This window comes from Phoca vitulina, unplaced genomic scaffold (assembly GCF_004348235.1).
Source record: "Phoca vitulina isolate PV1807 unplaced genomic scaffold, GSC_HSeal_1.0 scaffold6, whole genome shotgun sequence".
In the NCBI taxonomy this organism is placed as follows: Eukaryota; Metazoa; Chordata; class Mammalia; order Carnivora; family Phocidae; genus Phoca; species Phoca vitulina.
Window position 1 is genome coordinate 52095149 of NW_022589709.1, and position 18053 is coordinate 52113201.

General features: G+C 38.3%; 1 protein-coding gene across 2 annotated transcripts in view; it reads left to right on the top strand.

Annotated features, from left to right (window-relative positions):
* CERT1 (ceramide transporter 1) overlaps positions 1-18053 on the top strand; it is a 112725-nt gene that overhangs the window by 70996 nt on the left and 23676 nt on the right. Inside the window, exons 8-11 of one of the 2 annotated variants that reach the window (XM_032404182.1) lie at positions 2377-2469; positions 13844-13930; positions 16305-16397; positions 16906-16983. In XM_032404182.1, coding sequence (XP_032260073.1) covers positions 2377-2469; positions 13844-13930; positions 16305-16397; positions 16906-16983 — 351 coding nt within the window. The remainder of the gene's footprint in view (positions 1-2376; positions 2470-13843; positions 13931-16304; positions 16398-16905; positions 16984-18053) is intronic. The other variant, XM_032404181.1, reaches the window with a different exon arrangement.

The following is an 18053-nucleotide window of genomic DNA, read 5'->3' on the forward strand; positions in this document are numbered from 1 at the left end:
TATACCTATGTTATATGTATATGTGTGGTGTTCATACATGTATATGTGTGTGTGTTATACACACACTCTATAAGGAATAGAAAGTTCTTGAATAGAGAGTGTTGTTTATCAACAAATTTTTAAGTAATTTATATATTTGGGAAGGAAAGTACAGTGATAATTTAATATTGTTTAATTGAAATTTCTGTTTCATTCGAAAAGTATTTATATGCTTATACTGTGCTAAGCTCTAAGCTAGAAATGGGGAAACAGCAATAAACAGGAAATTGTCCCTCAAGGAGCTTAATCTAAGGAGAGCAATTAAATAGGTAATAGGTGATATAATAACAGCTGTTTGATAGCAGAATTGTTTATACTTTGATTTCTAATGTCAGTTCCATTATTCTTTCAGCTGAATAATAGAAAATTAATATCTAGTGGTGATGATTTTACTTGGTTACCTGTAATAATAATCCCTTCTATTATAGAAGTATACTTAATTGTTAGCTAGACAGGTCCAAGAAGACCAAAAATTGTGAGATTAAACAATTTTAGTTATTAACAATGTTAGCAAGAGAAAATCTATTCGTTGAAGATGTTTGCTTACATTAATAGGCTCTCATGTGTGTAATTTCATATGCTTTTTTCATTTTCCCTTAAATCCTTTGAATATTATAGCTGTGCTGTATGTTTTTGTTGTGTTCAGTTTTGAAAATTAAGGTATAGCATAAATACAGTGAGATGCACCAAGTGTACTGCTTGCTCATTTTTGCGCTATGTATACACCCCTGTAACCACAACTTAGATTAGATAAGGAATTTTTATAGCACCTAGAAGTTTCCTGCATGCCTCCCTGGTCCATACCATACCACCATCTCAGGACGTGACCATATATACACTTGTGTTTGACTTTTTTTCCCCCTCAACATTGACCGTGAGACTCATTCGTGTTGTTACATTTACTGGTAGTTTATTCTTTTTCATTATATTTCATTGTAAGCCTTCAATTTGTTTATCAGATTTCCTGTTGATAGACACTTAGGTTTTTTTATATTTTGGCTATTGTGAATAAAGCTGCAGTGAGCATTCGTGTATCTAGCTTTTGGTGGATATAGGTACATACCTAGCAGTAGAATTGTTGGTTCATGGGATGTATGCTGGCTGCAATGGATATTGCAAACAATTTTCCAAAGTGGTTATATCAGTTTATACTTCTACCAGCAATAGATGAGAATTCATTTGCTCTTCACCCTTGGCAACACTTGGTATTGTCAGGTTTTTGTGGGTATTTCTTCATTTTGTTTTGTAATTTTAGCTATTCTGGTGGGTCTATAGACCTGCTTTCTCTTGAGTATGCAGAAATTACCCTTTGGTTCTAATGAACTAATTCACTGATTTGCATGAACTTTAATTCAGATAGGTATTTGGAAGTAGTTAGCTTTGTGTGAGTTCATGTGGACTTTAATTTAGCCCTTAGGTATTTGAGGTAAGGGAATAAAGGCATTAGGTTCCTTACAAGCTTGTTAGACTTCAGTTATCAGATTTGACCAGTGCAATCCATTGTTGTAGAAATAAGTTTGAGATTGGTGTCAGAGCCAGCCTTTCTAAATTGACCTTGGGTCTTTTAACCTCTTAGAACTACAGATTGAAGGAGAGGGTTAAAGTAGAAATCTGAGCTCTTTTTCATCCCTGAAATAGTTTTAACCAGCAGTGGGAAAGTACCAGAAATTTATCTTTCTTAGAATATATTTTAACATTCATTGATTTCACCTGTTAATTGAGTTATTTTCTTCCTGGTATCCATTGCTTTTTTTCTTGAAAGCAAAATAGATACAGCTTTTACTGGGGGTGGGGTGGGGTAAGCAAACACATGAATACCTTGTAGGCATTTCTGTGGTGTTAATTTATCTTTTTTCTTTGTTTTTGTTTTTTTTAAGTATAGATGCTTTGGCAGTTACTTAATCCATCTAAATCCATAACCTAGGGCTCCAGGTGGCTCACTTGGTTAGTCATGATACCAGGGTGCTGGGATCTAGTCCCACAAAGGGCTCCCTGCTCAGCGGGAAGCCTGCTTCTCCCTCTCCCGCTCCCCCTGCTTGTGTTCCCTCTCTCGCTGTGTGTCTTTCTTGTCAAATAAATAAATAAAATGTTTAAAAAAATAAATCCATAACCTACCTATAAGATGGATCTTAGTAGTGATTTAAATGGTATCTTGTGTGTAATGTATAGCTCAGAGAAAAACTGTTTTCTATGGCCGAATCAAGCTCATTTTTCACAGGAATAGAGTGGGGTTTTTGTTATTGTTGTTTGGCCAAATTATAAAATTTCAGTGAAATGCAGAGAAAATCCCCACCCTAAATGATAATTTTTCACTTGCTTCTTTTTAAAACAAAACAGGAAAGTGAGAAGAGAAGAAGAACAGAGGAAGCATACAAAAATGCCATGACAGAACTGAAGAAAAAATCCCACTTTGGAGGGCCAGATTATGAGGTATGAAGTTATATTTTTATTTTAGAAGGAGGAAAATATAGGCCATATCTTTCTCAAAAGTGATTAATTTTTAAATAATACTTTTACAGCCTTTAAATATTCTAGATATGTAGTATGTTCTTCAGTGTTTAATTAAATGTATATTTCATAATATATAAATGTTAGGCTTATTCTGAAATAGATTTTTTTTTTAATTGACTACAAAATTTAGTGTAGGCTTTTCAAAGACTCATTTATTAGGCCTGTCTGCATTATAGGACAAGTTTTTATGTTTCCTGTGGAGGACGATAATTTTTAATGTTGTCTTCTGATTTTTTTTTTTTTTAATAAAAGCAACTTATGGAGGAACAGACAAAAAGATTTTAGTGTGTGCTGTATATACTGTGGGGTCCTGTCCATAGCAGAGCTCGAACTGTCCTCATTGCCTTGTCCTTCTTGTTTGAAAATACCTGAAACCAACTTCTTTCCTCTTTTGTTTCTTTGTTGAACGATTAATAAATTCTCCCTCTCTATACACACACATAGATATTAATATTTTATAAACTGTTTTTTCACTGTATTTCTTTAGAGGGAAAAAGGTATAAGAAATATATTTGGTAATAGTCACTAATATTGTTGATATTCCTGAAATGCATTTTAAAAATGAAGTGGTAAAGGGTATCATTGAGATAAAAGTAGAATGTTAAAATAATTATGTTTAGGGGCGCCTCAGTGGCTCAATCAGTTGGGCATCTGCCTTTGGCTTGAGTTGTGATCCCAGGGACCTGGGATCCAGCCCCACTTCTAGCTCCCTGCTCAGCAGGGAGTCTGCTTCTCCCTCTGCCCCTCCCCGCGCGCGTGTGTGCACGCACGCACACTCCCTCTCTCTCTCTCTCTCTCAAATAAATAAAATATTTAAAAAAATAATTATGGTTAGTTTATATTTTAAAAAATAGGAAAGAGGGGCTCCTGAGTGGCTCAGTCAGCTAAGCTAAACTCTTGGTTTCAGCTCAGGTCAGGATCTCATGGATCTTTTTTCTTTTTTTTTTTTTTAAAGATTTTATTTATTTATTTGACAGAGAGAGACACAGCGAGAGAGGGAACACAAGCAGGGGGAGTGCGGGGCTTGATCCCAGCACCCTGGGATCATGACCTGAGCCGAAGGCAGACGCTTAACGACTGAGCCACCCAGGCACCCCAGGATCCCATCCAAGTTGGGCTCTGTGCTCAACAGGAATTCTGCTTAAAGATTCTCTCCCTCTGCCACTCCCCCACTCTTTTGCACTCACTCTCTCTCTCGCAAATAAATGGATAAATCTTTTAAAAAAAAAAAAAATTGAAGAAAAATTTCTCGCTGTTTTTAGAAAGGAAAAAAATAGAGTTGCTATTGACTGAGTATGTTTTATGTTGGAATTGATTTCCAGGTGTGGAAATTCATAATGATGAGGCTTGAGCTGTAATACATCACAGTTATTGAGCTGTCAATTATTCCTTCTAGAATGTGTAAAAATCATATAATTAGCTACCCTCGGGGTTTTAAAAAATAAGTTACTGGAATATAAGCTATTACAATTTTAATTTTTATTCTGAAGCTAAGCACATTGTTTTTGCTATTTTTGGTTTATTTTGGGGGTAAACTGTCAACTCTTAAAATTACCTATTTTTTTCATATTATAAGTAAAACCAGATGTTCATGTAGGAAGATTATAGGAAATACAAAAAGCCCATGTGTTTAACAATATATGGTATCTCCTACCAGCCATATACAAGTGTAATTGTATGCTTGTTTATCTTCACTTTGTCAACAAGGGTTTTGGGGGAAGGAAGGTGGGGAAAAAGGAAGATGGAAAAAGGAGGTGATGTGGTTTTGGAATATAGGTGAAGTTTGGTGGGGGGAGGTCTGGAGTCAACAGCCAAGAAAGAATTCTCTGGTGCAAAATGGTGGTTTTATTAAAGCACAGGGACAGGACCCTTGGGCAGAAAGAGCTGCTGCCCCTGCGGTTGTGAGGGGTGGCTGATTATATACTATGGGGTTGGGGGAGGTTAGGAAAAAGGGAGGCTTCAAAAGGATTTTCGTATGTTAAAGAAGACTCACAGGATACTGGAGGCCTTGCCATTGTCAAGTTAAGGTTGTTTTTCCCCTAACAAGGCATTAACATTAAGATAGTTGGGAGATTCCTGGAAGGATGTCACACATGTCCCACCCAGGAATAGGGGGTGGAGGGAGGTTGCAGAGTGTCAGCTTGTGCTTTGTCTTCAGCTTGCCTTCTGTTCCCTCACCATTTACCCCCTGAACAATTTTGACCCTTAAATCTTTAAGGTTGTTGAAGGTGGAAGATCTCATCTTCTGTAACGTCTTCCTGCTGAATAGGGCATAGAGATGTCCCTACATATGAGTCAATATTGGTCAGTTGGGGAACATATAGGGGAGTTATGAAAGGGGAGGCAGCTGAATCCAACGAGGTCAACAGAGATGAACCTCCTTGAGTAGAAAGGATCTGTTAGCTGGAAGTTATGGCAATGAAGAAGTCTTCACACTAGGAAGGGAGACACCGGAAATGACAAAATAAGGTTAATATTGTTCTGAATAAAAGACCTTGGATAGTTGACCTTTGATAATTTTCCTCCAGTTTAGGAGTTTTAAGCAATCACTAAAGGAAAGAGATCATTTAAAGTGCCAACTTGAGTATCATGTCAGTTAGAAACCCAGAAATATTTTTGTGGTAATCTAGAATGTATACACAGCATTGTTTTTATGATAGCGCAAGTTTTGTAAAACTACTTTGCGCATTTGTATTACTTTAGTATTTAATAGAGAAATGCTATTTTGAGTGTCATTTAGGGCTTTGACCATGTACTTAAGAGTTTTCATGTGCCAAACAATCTCCAGTCTCAAAGAGGGAACAAAGATGGATGCTAGGTGGTCATACCAATGTCACACAAAACATGTCCACCATTGTTTTAAATTTGGAAGGTTAGCTGGGTTGGTAATTGTTTTAATAATGTGTCTGTGCCTCCAGGCAAAACCCAGAGTACAATGACCTGTCCAGCCTGGGGGAAGCTATGGACAAGTTAGAGTCTCATAGCCATTGGGTCCCAGCAAGGAGCCAGTCATATAATACTGGGCCTCTTTGAAGTGCAGTCGGGATTTCAAGGGCTACTCGATTTCAAGGGCTATTCGGTTTGGGAGAGCCATCCTTTAAATTTGTGTAATAATCTCAAGCCCATATTTGATTGGGGAGTTATGTCTTGACAATAATCCCCTTTTCTTTAAGTTGCTCCATATGGCATATGGTACTAGGAAGGCATATTTGGAGTCACCGTAGATACTAATTTTTAAGACTTCTCCCAATTGTAAAGCACAGGTGGGCGCTATTAATTCTGCTTTGGGGAGGTGTATTTGCTGACAGGGCTTTGGCCTCAGCAGTCTGAGTTAAGACTGACTATAGCATACCCGGTTTTTCTTACCCCTCTTTTCCATGAAGCTACTGCCATTGGTAAACCAACTGTCACCTGCATTTTTAATAGGGGCATCTTAAATCTGGTCGACTAGAATAAACAAGATCAATAACCTCTTAACGGTTATGTTCTATACTACAGAAGTATGATGGTCAGGTCCAGGGCTAAGGGTAGCTGGGTTTAAAGTTTGACAGGTTTTAAATATATTTCAGGCATATCTATAAGCATTGCCTAGTGTTTAATAAGTCAGTTTCCCATAATCTCTTGGTGGCTTTTGGTTTCTAAGACACTCTGGACCTGATGTGAGGTCATTACAGTCAGTCATTGTCCCAAAGTAAGCTTTGAGGCTCCTACCGAAAAGACTGTTATATGCTTGGCTAAAGCCTCTATTTGCATTTGTACCTCAATAGAGGTGGCTTCTAGGATAAATATGACTAAGGGATAATTCCATCTGTTTGAGGTAAGGCATTAATATCCTAATTACAATGAATTACTGGCAAATGAGAGAAGACTTATCAAGAGATAAGGGCATCCAAGTACATCATCCAATCCAGTCATAAAGAAAGTAGGGCCATCCATTATCTCCACAGGTCCATAGTTAACCCTATGAAGTGGGGTGTGCTCTGGCTTTTAGGGAAGGATTTTGTCATCTCAGCCACACAGAACTGGTCAAGGTGCTAGTTGAGTTATATAATTTTTGGGAAATTAATCCTAAATAATCGTATGCCCATGGGGTCCTGTTATTATCCCCACAGAATAACATGCAATAAGATTATCTATACAGGAGCTATTGTGTAGAAACAGAAAAGCTATTTCTGTGAAGTTTACCTCAAGTTCTCTAGCTTAAGCAAACAACATCTAAGGACAATTAAAACTAAAGGTGCGTTATTGAAACATAATTTTTCTCTTTAATCCAGAGATAGCCAAATCAAGACTAATTCGTTTGTAAAACAAGTCCAATTTTAACAAACCTGGCATAATTATTTACATAAGCTCAGCAAGAATAATGATCGTATACATCTTTTAGAATCTGCTCTGCTGGAACCTTTATGAGGAATCTCTAGGTTGAACTTTTAGTAGCCTCTCCAGGCCAGAAGCCAAGCCAAGTACTTGCCATCAGACATGCCTGCAATACCTGTAGATTTGAGCGAATTCCTCTTCACGAGGTCCCCAGAGTATCCTGCGGTTCCTGCACCTGCCAGGAAGTGACATTCTTTACTCACCTGGTGAGGCTGCTGGTAACTCTGTAAAGCAAGGTATCAGGCCAACATTTCCAAGCGGCTTTATGGCTCCAGGTTTCATAAAGTCAGTCTTAGTTCCTTAAAGGTGTTTGGTCAGGGGCGCCTGGGTGGCTCAGTCGTTAAGCGTCTGCCTTCGGCTCTGATCATGATCCCAGGGTCCTGGGATTGAGTCCCACATGGGGCTCCCTGCTTGGTGGGAAGCCTGCTTCTCCCTCTCCCACTCCCCCTGCTTGTGTTCCTGCTCTCACTCTCTCTTTCTCTGTCAAATAAATAAATAAAATCTTAAAAAAAAAAAAAAGGTGTTTGGTCATATCTGAGTCTATGCATGTCTCTCAAATATGACATTCCAGTCAGAGCCTTGGTAAAATAACCAACATTTCCAGTGGTGTCCTGTTACAAGGAGAAGATTCTTACTGAACTTACGCAAATGATTATGATTGCCATGGAAGAACGAATACTTCCTGAGACCTTTTGAATGAGAGGGTTCAGATAGACAGAAAAGTTAAATGTTTTAATTTGCTTTATTATAATTTCTGTATATTACTGATGTCTTAAGAGAAAGTCTTAGTCTGGAAGAGCAAATAGTAAAGAGCCAGCAGTGTTTCAAACGAGAGTCACAACACTATAATCTTTTAGTTCATTTAGTCCCATGTTACTAATTCTTGTTTAGTTTGAATGCAGCCTTAGTTCTCCTTGAAGATGAAACATTTTACAAGAGAATAACTATAAATGACAAGACTAAAAAATGGACATGGTTAAACATCTGATGAGAGGTTACAATGTAGCTGGCAAGGAAATCCAGTTATTTCTGTGACACATAACACTTTAATAATCAAAATAAGAGTGATGATGACCTTTTACCAGAAGGTAACATACCAAACAAACAAGCCTAATTAGTCAACGAGACTTTGTTCATGATTTAAATCTTGGGCAAGTTTGTTAAAACCTTAGAAAGTTTTAAAGCACATACCTAAATAGGATTAGGATGTTAAAGACCTGATAAAGGCAAAACATAAACTGGTTTTCTGAGCAGACAAAAGAGAAAAAACCTTTGTTTACATTCTTATCAAGAGCAGACAACAATTCAAGAAAACTTGTCTTTTTGAACAGAGAGAAAGCAGACTTTCAACCTTATACCAATGTACTTTAAAATCCACTCATTTCAATCTTAAGGTCCATCCTGACCACACCTAAAATTCCGTTCCAGAGTTTTCCCATCACAAACCTTCTACAACTTTCTTTTGCGTTCAGATTTTGTCCCAAGCCATCTCTCCAAACAACCATCTTATTTAGGACAAAATTACCTTCTTTTACCTTCATTCCCGTTCCTTATATCTTCCTTACATATCTTCTACATTTCTATATACAGAGTTGTTTCCCTTATTTCCATCAGTCTTAATTACATTTAGCAGAATTTTCCACTCTTAGAAACCTTAGTCTCCAGTGAAGACTAAGTAGTAACCAATTGTGGACTGTTACACCAGAATTCTTTAGATGGCAAATTTATGAATCAATTAAGCACAAAACATGCTTACCAACAGATTTAAACATCCTTAGTTTCTTTGCAATAAGAAGTCAAAAGCACAAACCTACATCTAGTTATCAATGATTTAGCCCTTTTATGCTATTTGGAAGAGACCTAGATGTCCAACAAATTTAATCCCATTTATCATCCAAGCAAAACTTTAAAATTTCAGGTTACCAGAGACTTTGAAAGCTATCTTAACAATTACCCATGAAAACTTTGAGACAATCATCATTTTAGTCATCTTTTTGCTAAACAATTTGCAAAGAGATAACACGAGCTTATTTGACCTTCAGCAAACCTGGATAGAATAAAAGTTTCACGTTTACTGCTGATAACTTAAAAGACATATCTATCTTAATTAAACCAATAACCTTAAATTAGTTTAAATATTGAATTATGTTCCACCTGGATCCTCTCCATTGTCAATTTTTACCTGAGACACTAGTGGGGAAATCTGGAGTAGGTGGTATTAAGTCCAGGGGGTGCTCTTCTTGCTCCTTGACAGTGAAGGGAGAAGGAGCCATGGTGCCTGAGGCACTGAGGATGGTCTAGAAGCCAGTTATGCAGGTCGCACCCAAGGTGGTGCAAAAACAGGAGAAGGGGGAGGGGGAGATAGAAGAGGCAAAGTGCTGGGGCACCTGGGTGGCGTCTGCCTTCGGCTCAGGTCATGATCCCAGGGTCCTGGGATCAAGCCCCGCATCGGGCTCCCTGCTCCATGGGAAGCCTGCTTCTCCCTCTCCCACTCCCCCTGCTTGTGTTCCCTCTCTCGCTGTGTCTCTCTCTGTCAAATAAATAAAATCTTTAAAAAAAAAAAAAAGAGGCAAAGTGCTGCCAGAAGGCAGAGAAGAGGGTTCCTGGTTCTAGAGCTCACCGGCTCCAACAGAGGAGCAGACACCATGTTTCCCCGCCAGCAAGGGGGGGAATAAGCAGTCCATGTCCGACAGAAGACAGGGAATTTCCCCAAAACAAAGGGAGTTTCAGCAGCTGCTTGGGAATATTCCTTAAGATCCTTGTCCTGAGGTAGACTAACCACAGATGGCTCCAGTTATAGCCATTAACCCAGGAAATAGGGAGAAGCCCCTACATCTATTAGGAAGAACAGTGAGAGAGAGTCAGAGTCCCCTTTGGGGTGGCCTGTGTTTCCTCCAGCAAACCTGGGTTTACTTGGAGGGGCCTATTTAGATAATTATCATCCAATATGTTGGGGAGGGTGGGTTACAAGCCAACACATTCGGGCAGACACATTCTGCAAGAGGCCCTTAGGTCGGGGTCCTGGTGTAGAGCAGTGAAGGCCTACGTACAAGCAGTGAAGGTACCGTAGGTCCATTTGCCCTGTTTCCTGCAGAAGAGATCTAACTGACAGATCCTGAGGCCATGCAGTGTTACAGGAGCTCAGTACTTTCCTAAATTTTGCAATCTGAATTGTTTCCAGTAGGTTAAAAGGCACCCTTCCTTGGGAACCGAAGAAGAAGCCTACTGAAGCCATGCTCCCAGAAAAGTAAAGGAGGTCCATTACCAAATCCCCCCTGACTCCCAGGTGGCGTCCCACACAGGTTATGTCAGAGGTTTCGTGTGTCAAAACTGACCAGAGTCGTCCCTCAAACAAAAATCGCTGTTGATCACCATCCTGCCTTCCTGTGAAGGCATTCCTGCCATAAAAGGCCCTGAAGGGATGCCGGCGTCCCTCCCCCCCACCCCCTAATCACATCCTAGACTGCCTATGGGTGCCTGGTGAATGGACTGAAAAACCGTGCTGTGCCGTCCTGTGCCCTGATGGTTGCATACTGCCCTGCCATTTCTAACCCATGGAAAATACTGGAAAAGTTTTACAAGGGGGAAATTACCAAATTTTGTAGCTTTAAGTAGTTAGTAGAGGACATTGACGGTGAATAGTAAAGATGGAAATCCATCATGGTCTAAGTGACATTCCAACACATGTGGTCTTTATAAAGTCAACTTCCCTAGGAAGTGGTCCCCAGTTGGGTTTTAATTCCATCTGGTACTGGTTTCAGCTGGCTCCCAGTGGAGGTCCCACGGCCAGAAGCAGCTAGACCAGGGATGTGGAGGGGATCACATTAGATCAGTCAGGAGGAAACTTCACATGGGAGTCTTAAGGTTGGCAGCCATCCTGGTGACTTAGGTGTCCCCAAGACAGACAACTTTGTATAAGGACAGGAATAAAGAGTGGGCATCAAGTTTCTGGGTCTTATTACCACCCCGGACAGGGCACTAACTTCCAGCCAAAAGGCAGGCTTTCTCCTCCCCATAGAGTAGCCATGGGCTAGAGGATTACAGCCTGAGCTATTGACATGAAAATGTTCCAATAAGACCATACTCCTTGAAGAGCTACAGAAATTGAAAGTAAAGGAAAAGAGAAAGTACTCACCAAGTTCGTACCGAAGCTCAGAGTTCAGATGCAAAGACTCAAAGCCCCACTTTGGGCACCATATGATGTGGTTTTGGAATATAGGTGAAGTTTGGTGGGGGGAGGTCTCGAGTCAACAGCCAAGAAAGAATTCTTGAGAGTCTCTGGTGTAGAATGGTGGTTTTATTAAAGCACAGAGACAGGACCCTTGGGCAGAAAGAGCTGCTGCCCCTGGGGTTGTGAGGGGGCTGATAATATACTATGGGGTCGGGGAGGTTAGGAAAAAGGGAGGTTTCAAAAGGATTTTCATGTGTTAAAGAAGACTCGGGATACTGGAGGCCTTGCCATTGTCAAAGTTGTTTTCTCCTCTAGCAAGGCATTAACATTAAGATAGTTGGGAGATTCCTGGAAGGATGTCATACATGTCCCACCCAGGAATAGGGGGTGGGGGGAGGTTGCAGGGTGTCAGCTTGTGCTTTGTCTTCAGCTTGCCTTCTGTTCCCTCATCAGAGGTACGTTGTGCTAATAAGTACATTTGTTAACTAGTTTCAGATTTTTTAAAATTGTTTATTGATATGATTAGGTAGACTTTCTTAAAAAAAAAAAAAAGTTTACTGGTCATTTGCATTTCTTCTTTAATGACTCACTTATCCATGCCCCTTAATATTTTTATCTGGTTTTAGGGTTTTTTTTCCTCTGTTGATTTAGAAGATACGAAAGATTAGCTTTTCATTTTTCAATTATTTTTTTCCTTTTTTAGTTTTTTAAACTTTTGATTGTTGTTTTTGTCATATAAAAGTTTTATACTTTCATGTAATTAATCCCTCAGTCTTTTGATGTACTTATTTCTACATTTGGTATCATGCTTAAAAAAACATTCCCTACTTTAAATAATTATATTTACTGGGTTTTTAATGGTTTCTTCTAAATATATTGTTAGTACATCTGGATTTTTTAAGATTATGGTATAATGTAGGAATCTGTATTTTATTTTAGTGGCATTTGTTGAATAAACGATCATTTTTCCATCCATCTAAAATGTACTTCCCTCTTTCTCTTTTAATGAAGAAAATGGTTAAGGGTACTTCAGTTTTTTTCTCACTGACCCCCTGTGGTATCAAGTTAAATATCCAGTTCTTAAGTGAACTAGGGCCTTTAGGGCCTCTGTTTTTATACTTTTTTTTCCCTTCCTTTTGATATTTTGAGCCTTCTATGTTCTTTTTTTTTTAGATTTTTTTTTTTTAATTTATTTATTTGACAGAGATATAGCGAGAGAGGGAACACAAGCAGGGGGAATGGGAGAGGAGGAAGCAGGCTTCCTGCTGAGCAGGGAGTCTGAGATGTGAAGCTCCATCCCAGGACCCTGGGATCACGACCTGAGCCGGAAGTAGACGCTTAATGACTGAGCCACCCAGGCGCCCCTATATTCTAAATTATTCTATATTCTTGTGTGAGTACTACGTTTGCATGGATTTTAGACACTGATTCAGATTATGACCTTATTTTGGTTCTTATCAAACATTTACGATGTTCTCATTATTGAACAAAACCTAAATGTTTCTGTCATCTGTAGCTTCAGAAATTACTTTTTAATCTTAAATTCATTCCTTAAGGTTTACTGTATATGTAAGACACTGTACTAGGCATGGGGATATACATGATCCTGCCTGAGGTCCCTACCTATGTAATGGGAAAACAGGCTAGTTAACAGGCAGTTATGAAGCACTGTTAGCACTAAGGTTTTTGAGGCGGGGATGATGGCCTCCCAGAGAAAACAACATCTTAGGTAAAACCGTAAGAATGAGTAGGCTGAGTAGCTATTAACCAGGTGAGTAGCCTAGAGTGTTTGCTTGTAGGGGCTGAGAAGAAGGAAAAAATTTGGAAACCAGAAGCAAAAAAAAAAAAAAAAGGCATTTTCCCCGGGGGAAACTGAAAGGCCTTATCTTTGGAGGGTGGAGCTGATGGAGAGGAGGGAGTGGTTAGACTGGCTAGCAAGTTACAGAAGAATCCTTATAGAGCCTCAGGCAGTGGATTTTAAGCAAGTGAAGTTTTCAGATTTACAGTCTAGAAAAATCATTCTTGGTCCCTGCAGTGAGGAGAGTGGATTGAAGTTGACAGTTGTGAACTGGGGGCTTCCCAAACTTTTTCAGTCTTGCAGGTTAGAATTAAAGATAGCCTAAATTAACATAGAGCAGTAGGAATAGACACTGATAAACTTAGATATCTAGAAAGTAAGATTAAAGGGTGTGGTGAATGAATGAGGGGAGCGGGAGGAATCCAGGACAGGCCCAGCAGTCTGCTTTCAATTGGTGTAGAGGTAGGGGAAGAAACAGGTTTTAGACATGTTGCATGTGAACTGCATCATTAACCTGAGGAGGTCTTAAGTATTATTGGATGCAAAGGTCTAACACTTAGGAGAGAGATGGATAACCTATGAATTTGGGAATCACCTCATGATGACCAAAGCCTTAGAAATGAGTAAGTGCTGTGGGGAGAGCAAGTGTGGAACCCTGAGGAACACCCACATTTAATTCCAAAGAAGAGGCTTGGGTAGAGAGGAACTGGGAAATTAGGATCCAAGTGGGGAGAGAGCTCTTCAAAGAGAGTCATTCACATAAATGCTGCTAATGGGGCAAATAAGCATAAAGATTGGTGTGTCCTGTAGATTTAGTAATGAATAGTTCTTTTGCTTGGTAAGCATGATGAGATAAAAGGGTTTTTTTCTTTAAGTTGCTTTTTAATAAGGGAAATTTTTTCTGTTTTCTTTAAGTGATTTTTTTCTCCCATGTGTTTGAATAATAGGAAGGTCCAAACAGTCTGATTAATGAGGAAGAGTTCTTTGATGCTGTGGAAGCTGCTCTTGACAGACAAGATAAAATAGAGGAACAGGTATATCTTTTATTAAAAATTCTAACACTAGGCATTCCTTGATGTATGTTATTTTTTATAAATGGAATTTGAAAACTGTGAACCTAATAGAAATGAACTGTGAACCTAGAAAATGAACGTGTCTACACTGAGTCACAAATGTAGAGGAATCTTTACAAGTCAGTTCCTTCATTGATGAATTTTTAAGCAGTAGAAAGGAGACTGCTGATCACTTAAAGGAATCATGCATAATTAACATGAAACTAAATGGAAATATTCTGCCTATTCCCCTTGAAGTATCCAACTTTATTGTCTATTAAGAACAAGCATATGTTTAATCTGAGTGAAACAGTCTGAATTTCTCTGTATCACAGTTACCAACCATATGAATTCACAAGGAAGATGACCAAGAATTAACTCCTTTATTGCTTTCACCACCCTCACCTTCGATATCTTCCTCACTTTTAACTTTGCTCAGTATTTTATCATTATCAAATTCACAGCAGTTATACCCAGCTATTTCTGTGGAAATTGAAGGAAAACATTTCTTAAATCCTTCAACTCTAGTCTCAGGATTAATTTGATCCTTTGCATCCTTTTAATTCTGTAACAATGCAGTTACCATATATTACCACTAGATGGTACTTAAGGGTGAATTTTAGTTACTCTTCCCAGGGCTTTAAGTATCTTGCAAATAAATTCGTTTTAAGTGTATCGGTTATACTACAAATGAACTTGCATAGAAAAGTTGGCTTTTTCATTCCTGTCATTGCTAAGGTAGTCATGGCCATTATGCCTATTCACTGGTCTGTCTCCCTGAGGGTAAATCACCTGCAATAGTGACTTTTGCTTTTCATGTTTATCTTTCATTATTTTTTTTCTAAATCAGTGATAAAAAGTTTTTGTTACATTCATTTATAAAGCTTATTAGTCATTTTTTATGCTGAAAAAAGATGCTATGGAGCATTCAATAAGAATGGAAGCTTTCAGTTCCTAAATGAGCTCCATTTTTAGATGCCTAAAGTATTACCTGAAGAAGTATCTTAATGTTGGCTTTTTAAATGTTTTTTTTTCTTCTTCTTCTTCACGTTGATGTTTTTTTGTTTTGTTTTTGTTTTAATCTAAGTTGTGGTATTTTGGGGAGAGTAGGTCAAGACAACTTCAGTCTTGCCAGTGACTATGTGGCTGTAAACTTACTGCTTAAATTCTCTGGGCCTTGGTTTTCTAATATGTAAAACAAGGAGTTACACAAGATGGTTCAAATCATCGCTTCTGACTCTAAAATGCTACTCTACCAAATACGGTGGTTGAGTTGGAGTTTAAGAGGATTGATGAAAACTTTTGTAAACTTTAGAAAAAAAAATATTCATGGGTCTATTTGATTTTAGTCTGTTCTTGACACTGTGGTAGATACTCTGCAAAATGGGTCACTAAACAGACCATGATCTCATGATCTCACCTCATGGGCATGTTGATATTACAAGGGTAATTATAGTGTGGTAATGCTCTAGAATAGTAAGCGTCAGTAATCCATGAAATTAGTTCCAAAGATTCAGATCATTTCCCTCGTTGTATACAGTAAATTTTGCACAGGACTCCCAGCAGCACAGCCACTACTAAGGTATTCTTCAGTGACACATTTTTGAGTTTACATAGTTCTACATTATTTACCAACATAAGGAAAGAAATTTTCAGTGAAGTGGTGAGTGAGAAATGAGATCTTAGCAGTTCTGTTCAGATAGTGTTGAATAGAAATTAGCACTTGTCTTCTGCATAGTTAGAAGATGAGCACACAACACAGCACGGCTTCTGGTAGTTTATATTTAGTAGATATTGAGTAAGTGAGAAGAAACTGGGCAAGTTCAGGAGGAGGAAGGAAGTTAAGTGGCAGTTTAACAGGAGTGACACAGTGGGTTGAAGGCTGAACACGTTCATGGAAAGGAGATAAAGATATCCGTGCTATGTTCTTTGTAACACAACTGAAGCAAATGACAATGGTTCAAATGGTATGGCCCTGCACAACCCTGATGAAGTGGAATGATTAGAATAATTTGGCCAGAGTTTAGATATAAGAAATTACTTCAACAGCAGTGTTAATACGGATTCGTGGTAAATAATGCCATACCGGTATTGGAGAGTCTGGCAAATTCAAAGAACCAATCCCTACTCAAAGTGGTATGTATGGAATCTGAAAGAAGAGATTGAATTAGAATACATGAAGTAAGTGTCAGGACATGGCAAGGCTTGAACCTTCAGAGTATTTTTGTAATTCAAATATTTATAAGTACTGAAGTGTTCAGTCATTAAATGTTGGTAGTTTCAGGTTATAGTATTCATTCTTAAGCTGCAAGGTATACCTTAAAACCCTCCCACCTAATGTTATATGTTTTCTTAGTCACAGAGTGAAAAGGTCAGATTACACTGGCCTACGTCCATGCCATCTGGAGATGCCTTTTCTTCTGTGGGGACTCATAGATTTGTCCAAAAGGTAAGCTAATGTCAGAGTTTCCTGAAAATATATATTGTTCTTCACTGTTGATGGAACTATCTTGTTGTATAAGTTTTCCCTTTTCTTGAATTTAGGAATGAGATTTTTTTGGTATTGTATACTTTCTTCCATATACATCCTCCAAAACAGTTAGAAATTTTCTTCTGAATATGTTCTTTCTTTTTTGTTTAAGGGGAAAGGGGGGATGGGGGATATAGGGAATGGCTAGTCCAAAATAGTTAACCAGAAGCAGAACCAGTTATGTTAAACCACTTTTTCTTTGGGGTTAAGTGATACTATTTTGTATTATTGGAAGCACTGCATTCTTTTTAGAAAGATTTTGGAGCATAAACCATAATAGGTGCATGAAGTCAGCACTTGCTGCTAAGCTTGTTTCATATAGTGCTTTGTTCTCTCTTTCTTTATCTTGTGTTTGGAAGTTGGTACTGAATGCTCTGTTGTGCCTTTGTTCTGATTACTTGGTTTTTTCTTTGTCTGTCTCTGGTAGCCCTATAGTCGCTCTTCCTCCATGTCTTCCATTGATCTAGTCAGTGCCTCTGACGATGTTCACAGATTCAGCTCCCAGGTACTGTATGACTGTATAGAGTGGACTTGAGTCTGTCTGTGCTATATTTCAGCCTGCTTTCCCAGTTCCTAGATATCTTTTGGTTAGGCCACTTGTTTTGGTTTTGAGTTTTAAATAGTAACAATAAGCATTAAAAAGGCAAAAAAAAGGCCTTCCTTATCTACTAAATAGTTCCTCTGTCAGGCTTGCATGTGCCCTTTGTATCCTCTGCTGTGAATAGCTTGGAATTTTGCCATATAGGAGGTACTCCTGAAAGATTTCAAATTGAAGTGAAACAAGTAGAAGATACCTGGTTTTTAAATACCATGTAGTATCTATTTCTTCAGACAGGATTCAGCAACTTTGATGAGCATGGTTTACAGGATACGTTACAGCATAAAAGCAGGTTTAAGCAGCCCCACTTCTAATCTAATTTAAAGTAACTCATAATTCAACAAGGAAGTTTCTTTTTAAAATATTTGTCTCATTACTCTTGTCATACTAAGCTCCATTGAACTGATTTTATTTTTGTTATGCAAATTACCCTTGGATGTTGTAAATTAATATTCTTGTTCAGATGCATTATTAAGTATTTAGGAATTTAAGACAGGAAGCTAGATGATTGCAGTCCCTGCCTCCATAATAAAGTCAAAGTATTATCGAAGGAATGTTTTTTAATATCAGCATTAGTTTTTAAAGTTTTTCAATCCTTATATCTTTGCCATTCAGCTTTGTATTTTTATGGTGATTGTATTTTACATTATGTTAGCTTATGTTAAGAAGCTGAGCTCTCTAGTGTGAATGACTGAGTTTAAATCCTGGTTAGTTGTATGATCATGGACAACTTTTTTAACTCTTCTGTGCTTCACTTCTGTGATTTAGCTAGGACTGTGATCTCGCTAAAGCCTGGCATTTTGTAAATGCTAGGTAAGTGTGAGCTTTTATTAGCTATTATATAGCTATTTATTAGCTATTATTATAATACAATTTCTTTGAATAATCAAAATTTTCTACATTATTTTTTCTCTATCAGAGTATACTCGACCCTTGGATAACGTGGGGGTTGGAGCACCGACCCCCCCTCAGTCAAA